The following is a 10,585-nucleotide window of genomic DNA, read 5'->3' on the forward strand; positions in this document are numbered from 1 at the left end:
CCAGCAGTATATTATCAGGTAAATATTTGTCAGCGGGACACAAAACTTGAAAATCTCAGCAATGTGCAAAACGAGTCTGACTAATCTCTTAAAAAGGTACAACAATAGTTGACTACATGTGACGTAAGAAGAATGAAAAGCCAATGAAGTGACATTCCTTTCCTAAAATAAATCCAAGCATAAATTCCTGCAGGCAACAGGTGGACACTAAGGCCTCCTGCAATGTATATGCAAAATAAAACATATATCCAAGTATAATTAATTGTTAAAATGCTCATGATCCCATTTCTCGTCATATGTCACTTTGTCTTCTTGTTCCCGCAAAGTTTAATTGCAATTGTTTGGTGTGCTTGTGTTCTCACTTCATGAGTCAATCTTATAAACAGCGGTTCTGCAACAGCGAAGCCTTTGGAGCTTTGCGTGTGGCTCCAAACTCTGCATGTGAGGTTAGCAAGCAGCTGCAGCTGTCACTCAAAATTTTAACACACGTTGGGTGAGCTGGTCACTAGGAAAGCATGGCCGCCTGACGACTAACGGTCACGCCGAAGAAACTTGAAGGGATGGGAATATAAAACGCAGGTTTAGGAATAAGTCAAACTGGGCCCGGGTGGCTCATTTCCAGGATGAAAACTGTTGGAGTCATTTTCGTTTTGGAGATTATCTCTCTTCTGGTTTTGGTCGGGTTGAGTAATGGTATCCAGAGAGGTAAGCGGAGCCAACATTTGTTGGATGTTTTTAATGTGACAAATGTGATTGGCAAGTTCATAGCTGCAGCGTACTTGGTGATTGCATTTAGTTTGCTTGATTATCACTGCAAAAATCAAAACAAACATTTGGTATTCTTTGGCTGAAGGCTTCCAATGTGTGTGTGTGTCACCCTGAGATCACCTGCTGATCAGCACATCCTACAAGGGCAAGGCAGGAGGTGTTTATTGACCAACATAGTGCAGACAACAACGAAATCAAAGCAGTTTCAAATTGCTAAAAATGCAAATTGTAAAAATGCTCACATGATTTTACAGTTTAGTTGTGATGAATAACTTCCATCCAACCTTCATGTTTCTGACTGAAAGAATGCCACAAATAAAATCAATGTGTCCCGTAAAAGAACTTTTTATTGGCTCCTTTGACGACGGATAATTGCAAAAGAGTGTGCGCAAACATTGCTAAGATGACTTGAAATCTGCACTCGCTGACTCATTTCAGTTCTTTTGCGTGATTGTTTGAACACAACAAGCATGTTCCTCATAAGCTAACATCTGATTCTCTGCCACAAAAACAAATCTGCTCTGTTGCATGACAGTGTCAAAGACAACTGATTATGGATTAAAAATGGAAAACTCCTGCAGGGTAAATGGAAATGTCCTGCAAGGTAGATTGTAAATTACCACACAGCTATATACTTTATTTATTTATTTATTTATATTTATTTATATTTATTTTTAATATATTTATATTTATTTATATTTAATTATTTTTTATTGTATTTATTTATTTATTTATAATAAATAAAATAAAAATGACATAATTAATAGTCAAGACTTTGCTTCCTCTTTTTCTAGCACCTCGTATTGTCACATTATTGGAGACGGTGGATGTCCTCCTGGATCACAATGCGACCTTCATCTGTGAGGTAGAATCTCGACCGTCAGCGGACATCACATGGACCAAAAATAACCAGCCCATAATGTGAGTTCAAACATCTTGATAAGTTTCAAAATCCAAGAGACGGCCACTTATCACGTTGCTGTTCGAACCAATACAAACGTTTTCTGTTGACGTCTGTGCGTTCTTCATGGCCATTGTGTGTTTATGCCTGAACATGTGGCGAAATCCTTTTATGCACATGTGGCTGTTGCTTTTCATTACAAACACTTGACAGCCATCTCACGGGATTCACGGACATACTACAATATTTTGGTTCTTCAAAGAAAATACTGTTTCCTTGGAAACGGGGCCTTGGAGAGTCAGTCTAGCACCTTCATTTTTTTCATTTTACTTTTTTGTCCTATTAGGTACTACGACTCCAGGTACCTTACACGGGAACAGGGACAAATGCTTCTCATCCCTCACGTAAGAGAAAATGACAACGGAGAGTACTGCTGCCTTGCCAGTAACGGAATTGGGGAGCCAGCCAAGAGCTGTGGAGCGCTGCAGTTAAAAATGAGTATGTCTGCCATGATAGCAGAACCTTTTTAGCATCCCTGAAATAAATGTCCTTTTTTGATCCAGAGCCACAAATCAAGCGCCATCCTACAAATGTGACTCTTTTGGTCGAGTCCAAAGCTGTATTACCCTGCGTTACCCTCGGTAACCCAAAACCAGACATCACCTGGCTTAAAGACGATGAGCTCATTAAGGTAAAAGCTCCCTACTTTTGTCTTTTGGATGTAATCATGCTAATGTAAACATCTCACAGGTCAGTGATCGTGTTAATATTCTGGACTACGGCGCACTCAAGATCAATTATATTCAGAAGGAAGACGCGGGGCAGTATCGATGCGTGGCGAGAAATAGCTTCGGTTTGGCATTTTCCAAGCCTGTCACCATTGAAGTTCAAGGTAAGTGTTCAAACCCACACAAGCAGGGGTAGAATGAAGCTTCGAATTTGCTTCATGAACCAGTTGTATTTTTTTGACACCTAAATGATACTGTTGGTTAAAATAAAGGAGGAAAGAATCGGCTAGTTGTTGAACAGAGAGAGCCATCTAGAGGAGAGAAAAAGTACAACTCATTCATGAAGCACAATTGAAGCTTCATTTGCCCATTAATGCCAAAATGCCAATTCTAAATTGTGAGGCAGATTTATAAATCTTTGTTGTTGTGTTTTTTGCTTACTCCTTTTACTATTGGAGCCAAAATTTCAACATGCCAAAAATTAGTCGTATTTTTTTTTAATTGTACATGTGTCTGTGCAGCTCCAGCACGAATCCTGAGAGTTCCCAAGGAGAAAAGAGTCGCATATGGCAGCCAAATATCTCTGGAGTGTAACGCCACTGGAAATCCAATCCCCACCATCACCTGGTTAGAAAATGGGAATACAGTGAGTGTACTGCACAGGGCTCCTGACTAATGCGGTAAACCCGTCTGCTTGGTTTGAACCCCATTTCCAATTTTAACACATTGACACATGCTGGTCGCAACTTATTTTAAAGCCTCAGTTTTATGTGAGGGAATATTTTCACTTTTTAATGACCGGCTCATTGTGACTATTGGAAAGTAATTCACAATGTCATGCAAATTTCAATGTCCCAATCGTATACATATCGAGTTTGCACTAGCTTGTCAGGAAAGAATTATGATGAAATGCAAATGTGGTAGAGCAGTCCGAGCCAAAACAATGATGGGCTCAGATATTGTGGAATATTTCTCTGAAAGATTTTACAAGTTTATTTTTTGTTGACTGAAGTGAAAGAAATGATTCATTATCCACTGTTAATTGTAATCTCATTTGAGCATAGTTTAGGTTTACAACTAAAAAAAAAAAATCATGTTTGCCAGCAAGGCAAAAAGCATTAAGTGTGGAATTATGGGCAGACATAGACATTATTATAATGTTTTGGCAGGCTTGGGTGCTTGTTAAAAAAAAAAAAAAAAACTGATGACTTGCCAGAAATGCTTGTAAATATGGTTTGTGTGTCTGACTGTGCATGTGTTAAAATATTTCCCGGCAGCCTGTTAATTTAAGTGATTGCAGTCATGTTGGCTGGAGCTCCTCCACAGAACGGGATGCATAAAGTAAAATCATTTGTTGACCCATTTCAAGATCTCTGGTGCTTCAGTCGATGAGACCTTGGTCGGAGAAGTGGTTTTATCGGTTCTAAGGGTGACGGTGAACAAGCCGGCTCTTTACACGTGCTTGGCCTCGAACCGACACAGCGCCGGGGCCAACACCGTCAAAGCCACGGCCAGAGTGACTGTCGCAGGTGACTATTAAATTCTTCACTTGGATCTTTGAATTAATCGGATTTATCCGAGGAGCGTCAACTACTTAACTCACAAGCTTGTGTTATGTTAGCTGCTCCAAGTGGCTTCAGCTGTTTATTTTTTTTTCTCCTCCCAGACCATTTGTTACAGTCACCTTAAAGACCACACACATTGACCAATAGACAATCACTTCCTGGTTCTTGAGTCTTCCACTATGCTAGATGAGGATCATTTTTAGTTTTCTCTTCCAGGCAAGACTAAATGCCTCTTTTGTCTTTCCTTCCTCTTCTTTCCATGCTGGTTCTCCTTCACCCGACATCTTGTGGATTTTGCCATCTCCCTATAGAATGGAGGTAAGTCTAAAAGTTTGGGAATATGATTCCAATCTGCTTTACTAATATTGACATACTGACAGGGGATCTCCTCGTGATGTCAACATATGGTTGCGAGTTGAATGTGAAGTGCGCTAAACCGCAACATGACCACAATTACCACATGTGGACAGTCAAAGTGCAGACAGCGTGAAGAGAATGAGGAGAAATATTTTTTGGCTATAGTCAGACTTATTCTTCTCTTTAATAGTCAGAAATATTTACAGATGTTGTTTTTGGAAACTGTATTTCTCTTCGTTAGTATGTTTTTGAAATAGGACTAAAGGGGATCAGTCGGTGGGGGTCATGTGATCAGTCTGTGTTGCCACATCTGCACATTGGATTCAGACAGAGTCATGGCAAAGGTATTAGTGAGATAACGGTCATGGTGGGAATTGTTAGATTTACGTCTTTTAGCTTTACGTTGATGCTTTGATTTCAAAACTAACCAGACTCCCCAGGAGGCCGCATCTGGAGTCTGTAAGATGAAGAAAAGAAAAGTGAGAACTGCTGGACAGGCAGTTCACAATCATCTCAATGTAGAAATAGCCAACAATTTTAAAAATGTCATTTAGAAGTTCTAGTTACTTGTCTACAAAGATTATTTCTAATTCTGATAATAAAATGAAATAAATCACTGACTTTATTTGTCCTTTGGATTTTTTAACAGACTCTACAAGGGGGTAGCGGGATTCTGCAGCACGTATCGAGGGGATGTGTGCCGAGCAATTTTACGGGAAGACTCCCTTGTTTTCTTCAACACTTCCATGTCTGACCCCGAGGACATGCAAGAGTACTTGATTCAGAGCTGGTGGACTGAGTTCGAAGGACTCGGGAAACTCTGTGGCCCTGCAGTGCGTTCTCTCCTCTGTCATAGCGCCTTCCCTGATTGTAATCCATCAGGTTTGGGACCTGCACCCAAAGCTGTCTGCAGGTAGCCGCTTTGGTATCTTCTAAATTATTCTTAACGTGATTAATAATCGTTGTTGGGTTTTTACTACAGGGAGCATTGCTTTGCAGTGAAGGAGCTGTATTGTCATAAGGAATGGGCGATACTAGATGGCAGCATGTCCGTCCAGCCTGGACTCTTCGGTCCCGCCGCCGACTCCAACACACCCCGATTGTTGTTGCCTAAATGTCAAACTTTACCGAGTCTCCGTTCAGACCCCGATGCCTGCACTCGGGTTCCTTTTGTGGGTAAGTCATTAAAACAACTAATTTTTATCTATAGAAACTACTAGTGGTATCGGTACTTGGTATCGGTATCAATTCACCATTCAAGATTTAATTACTCGCAGTGGAACATCCCTATTCGACATGATTAATTAAATTAGTCTTTATTCCAGACATCAAGAAAGATCAAATGACAAGTAAGTCTGGCTATGCGAATATTATTCAATCAGAAAAACGAACTACTTTAAATAACTTTTCTTTTTGCGTATCAACAGCAACATGTTACCGTGACAGAGGGCGTTTTTACCAAGGTCGCGTCAACGTGACAAGGTCAGGGATACCCTGTCAGCCGTGGGACCAACAGGTACTCATTTGCAAGTGTGTGTACTCTAGTAGAAATACTTAAATCGTAAATACCGGCCTGCATGTAATCAATACAGGATGGGAGATGATTCTGAGTAGACATTTTGCCGTCAAACTCTTTTGCAATACCTTCAAGATAGCATATGGAAATAATCACCTCTGTCATCCAGCGATACAAAGTATCACATTTATAACAAGCTTTAAAATCAATTTAGTCCAATCCGAGTCATCAGACTGATTTGTGTGCGTCTGTGTTTTCTATTTGGCTCTTTCCCGGAAAAGAAAGTGTGTAATGTACAAACACTCCCAATGGGCTAAAAGCTGCTTTATGTTTTTATGACTTTGCTGGGTAAAAATAGTCTCTTTGGATGAACTCTTACTTCTCTCCTGTGCAGTGTGTGTGTGTGTGTGTATGTGTGTGTGCTGAGAGTCCTGTCACTTCCTGTTTCTGGAAGCAATTAGCTTTCACACGCAAATCTCGCACCTACAACACACACTCATTTACTCACATGGTTGTCACGACGCAATTCTCCGAAAATCATTTTGCGTGTATGGTCTTCACACCGTGATGCTTTTGTGTGCTTCCAATGTTGCGTGTGTGTTTCTTTTGAGTTTCTAAGGAGTAGCCCGAATGTTCCCCATGCAGTACTGAAACGACTGCCAATTACGTTTCGCAATCCTTCATCCCCTTGTCACCCGAGTCATGCAGTGACACGTTCTGAGGTCATGTTTTACATCTGTCTGCAATCTTTTTAGGATTCGTCATAATATTTGATGAGGGCTGGGTGAAATAATCAATTTTTGAAATGCCGCAATTCCTCAATGACCAAGCATTGAATGCGATTTATTTATTGCAGGTTTTTTAGTTCTGTATGACGATGATTTAGCAGTTTTGGCATAGTTGGGAAACTTCACTCCTTCAGCTATTGCAGCCAAAGTACTTTATGGCTTTATAATGGTAATATATTTAACTATTGTTCACGCCGCATCAAAGCGCCATATGTTCAATATTTAAGTTGGCCAAACTTTCGACAACCTGTGCCATTATCAAAACATAATCTTCCCCAGTGGCTCCAACGAGATCTCCAAAGGTCCACTTAAGTTGATCTCTGAACCTGTTTTGTGTGTGTTCTTAAGTCTTATGAAACCCATATGGACTCTTTTTATTTGAGTAGCTAGACTAATCAAACATAAAGGAAAATAAATATATGGTAATGCCGTTTTCCCTCAGATCGTAAAAATATGATGATAATTAATCGGTTTACTCTTGTCTGATAGGTTCCTCACCAACACCAATTGTCCGTGGATGCTATTCCAGAGTTAAAAAATTCGGATAACAACTGTAGGAACCCGGCAGGAATCAGCGACAAGCCGTGGTGCTACACCTCAAATCCCAACGTACGCTGGGAGTATTGCGCTGTACCACAGTGTGGGGAAGCAGGCGCAGGATCAGGTAACTCAAAAAAAAAAACGGAGGACAGCAACATATGTGGACACGGCTGAGGCAATATAAGAATATCTTTATTTTATTTTATTAATTCTATTTAGGCTATGTGTCAGTGGCTAAGCAAGATCCAGCGGGGCCTCATCACCTCCCTCCCACGACGGCATCATCTCCAGCATACTCCATGTCTGTCATCATTATCATCCTGACTGTAGTTGCTGCCGCCATCTTCCTCACCATCGTGATTCTTGCATGTCGCCGGCGGAGAAAACATTGGAGGCAACAAAAGCGGTAAAAAAAAATGTTCCTAACTCCAAAATATGTTCCTGACTAACTCATCCCGTGCAGGGCGATGGAGACCCCAACAATGTCGACGCTTCCTTCAGAGCTCATACTGGACCGACTTCACCCCAACCCTATGTACCAACGGGTTCCTTTGCTTCTCAATTCCAAATTGTTGGCTCTTGAGTACCCCAGGAATAATATCCAATATGTTCGAGATATCGGAGAGGGAGCTTTTGGGCGAGTCTTCCAAGCAAGGTAAGATCCAACTATGAGGTCACTGTAGTGATAAACAAAACCTGACCAGATTTTTGGTCTTCTTAATGTGGTTCTAGAAGTTCTTGCATATTTGAGTGACAGTCTGTAATTGTTGCAGAGCGCCGGGGTTGCTACCGATGGAACCTTTCACAATGGTGGCTGTGAAGATGCTGAAGGAAGAAGCCTCAGCAGATATGCAAAATGATTTCCAGAGGGAGGCAGCACTCATGGCTGAGTTTGACCATCCCAACATCGTGCGACTTCTAGGTAAGAATTCACACCAGGATTTCTCATTGTGGGACTGAGCGCCAGAGTATTCACTTAAAAGGGAAGCAGAAAGCTAAATGCAAAACCAGATCTTGGGAAACTCCAAGTAGGAGGAATAAATGTTCTTGAGTGAGGAACGATCACTCGAATACTTGTTTTGTTTGGTTTTACTTCAATACTAATGTGAATACTAACTTCTATGGATCAATAGACTCCACCAGTGATAAATAATTAGGCTATTAGAAATCAACAAGGGGATGACTTGATCAATTATTCAGTAAGCTTTTATTCCAAAAAGCAAGAAATGACCTCATGATTGTACTTTTAGCACTTTAGATGCACACCCTCACAGCGGCATTGATTTGTTCAGTTAAGGTGTTTGCTTTATTTCATTTTAATTCATATGTCCAACTATTCAATGTCTCAATATGTTTTATAACTTTTTAATTTTTTTGTGGTTGATAAGGAAATTTTCCCAAATGTCATTATTATTTTTAATAACTATTATTATTATTATTATTATTATATATGATAATGATTATTATAATAAAAACATCATTATTATTATTATTAATATTATTGTTAGAGTGTACCAAGAATGCCACATTTTTGAATTATTTTAAATTCCTGCATTTTCTAAAAGTAATGAGAGTCCCGGGAGAACAGAAGGATAATTTATAAATTAGCTGCATTTACAGTCACTGAGCTATTAATGCAAAACTGTAGATCCACTATGCGTTGAGTTTATTTGTGAACGGGCACACATCACAGATGGTTTTGTCTGTGTTTATGTCTGCCCACAATATTTATTTACCTTTTCCCCGTGAATGCAACCATTCTGTGATATACCGTAGAAGAGAAAATAACTTCACTCGGTGAGATTAATGACATCACTAATGTGCTTATGTGGCCGAGTGTCCTTGTTTGTTCTCGCAAACCTCCGTGGTGGGAAATCGCTGAGCTCAAATGATCAAAAACGAACTATACAAAGTCTGTATGCTTTCATTCCGCAGGCGTATGCGCCGTGGGTAAACCCATGTGCCTGATGTTTGAGTACATGGCCCAAGGCGACCTCAACGAGTTCCTGCGTCGTCGTTCCCCGACTCGTTCCGTACGAACGCTCAGCCGCGCCAGCGTATCCGGTCGCAGTTTTTCTTCAGAAACGGAAGCGGGGTCCCTCACTTGCCCCGAGCAACTGTCCGTATCCAAACAGATCGCCGCCGGGATGGCCTACCTATCGGAACGCAAGTTTGTCCACCGGGACCTTGCCACGAGAAATTGCCTCGTCAGGGAGGAAATGGTGGTGAAGATTGCAGACTTTGGTCTCTCCAGGAACATCTACTCAGCCGATTACTACAAAGCCAATGAAAACGACGCCATACCCATTCGCTGGATGCCCCCAGAGTCGATTTTCTATAACCGTTACACCACTGAATCAGATGTTTGGGCCTACGGCGTGGTCTTATGGGAGATCTTCTCCCACGGCATGCAGCCGTATTATGGCATGGGACATGAGGAAGTCATTTACTATGTCAGGGATGGTCATATCCTTTCCTGCCCTGAGAACTGCCCTCTGGAACTGTATAATCTAATGAGGCTTTGTTGGAGCACACACCCGTCCGATCGGCCCAGCTTCAACAGTATACATCGAATTCTGGAGCGGATGCATCAAAACATGCAGAGTGAAAATAATGATGATGCTGAGGATGACTGTTGATTTTTTTTCCCCATCTTTACCTTTGACCTCGACTATTGCAAGATGGGTTAGATACTGTATTGAACTAGAACATTTTGAAAATACCTTTGTGTAGAATTGTGTGTGTTTTTTTATAATATACTGTAATATATAGCACTAAGCATTTAATACCCTTTTTATTGACAAGAAATTGAAAAAAAATCATTTTTACATTTAATAAAATTATGTGAATCCATTTACATATAGCTTTTTTTTTTTCATACTACCAAATTAGGGACAATTGTTTTGTTTTTTTCGTTCCAGCACTGATGATGGGCAAATGAAGCTTCAAATGTGCTTCATGAACCAATTGTACAGTGACTTACCATTTCTGAAACCGACAGTGCCATCTAGAGAAGTAAAAAAAAACTTGTTCATGAAGCAAATTTGAAGCTTCATATTCGCTGCTATCCAAAATCCATGCACGGCGATAAATAAATAAGTTTATACTCTATAAAAGTAAAACAGCTGACAAATATTTTCCTAATTTTCTTGCTTACTTCAGACTAAAGTACCTTCATTTCAGCAGTCCTTCTATTCCCCGCACTCTGCTACACCTCACAGATAGCAAATGCAAACCAGAGGGGCCCTGACTGTGCTGCTGTGTCTGGTGTGGCTTTTGTGGTAAGCGTGTGGCAAAACAGAAAAAATATTCTAAATACACAGACACGGCCACAGCAAATGACACGTGTGCAAAACCGTTATTTAAAAGCTACTTTCAGCGTTATTTGGGATTTGAAACGTATGCTGAGACAAGCACATAAT

At 40.5% G+C, this 10,585-nt stretch overlaps 1 protein-coding gene across 2 annotated transcripts; it reads left to right on the forward strand.

Moving 5' to 3' along the window:
- The first annotated feature begins 387 nt into the window (after positions 1-387).
- On the forward strand, positions 388-10,020 carry musk (muscle, skeletal, receptor tyrosine kinase). Of its 2 annotated transcripts, XM_049737871.2 has the most exons (17): positions 388-705; positions 1,563-1,689; positions 2,016-2,167; positions 2,233-2,360; positions 2,420-2,561; positions 2,919-3,043; positions 3,767-3,926; positions 4,274-4,280; positions 4,969-5,232; positions 5,302-5,495; positions 5,645-5,668; positions 5,747-5,835; positions 7,113-7,287; positions 7,383-7,569; positions 7,627-7,818; positions 7,937-8,085; positions 9,099-10,020. In XM_049737871.2, exons 1-17 carry the CDS (start codon positions 624-626, stop codon positions 9,800-9,802), a joined length of 2,901 nt encoding a protein of 966 aa, XP_049593828.1. In that variant the 5' UTR covers positions 388-623; the 3' UTR covers positions 9,803-10,020. The 2 variants fall into 2 exon arrangements, with proteins under 2 accessions (XP_049593828.1, XP_068508986.1); XM_068652885.1 differs by lacking the exons at positions 388-705; positions 1,563-1,689; positions 2,016-2,167; ... (3 more) ...; positions 3,767-3,926; positions 4,274-4,280 and adding an exon at positions 4,359-4,663.
- Positions 10,021-10,585: the final 565 nt, after the last annotated feature.

The sequence above is a fragment of the Syngnathus scovelli genome, chromosome 13, assembly GCF_024217435.2.
Source record: "Syngnathus scovelli strain Florida chromosome 13, RoL_Ssco_1.2, whole genome shotgun sequence".
NCBI lineage: Eukaryota > Metazoa > Chordata > Actinopteri > Syngnathiformes > Syngnathidae > Syngnathus > Syngnathus scovelli.

Excerpts from the sequence above, each read along its gene's own strand:
- musk (XM_049737871.2), top strand. The coding sequence starts at position 624 with ATGAAAACTGTTGGAGTCATTTTCGTTTTGGAGATTATCTCTCTTCTG. Across the intron at positions 2,168-2,232 it reads AGCGCTGCAGTTAAAAATGA|AGCCACAAATCAAGCGCCAT; the intron begins GTATGTCTGCCA and ends TTTTTGATCCAG. Across the intron at positions 7,570-7,626 it reads CATTGGAGGCAACAAAAGCG|GGCGATGGAGACCCCAACAA; the intron begins GTAAAAAAAAAT and ends CATCCCGTGCAG.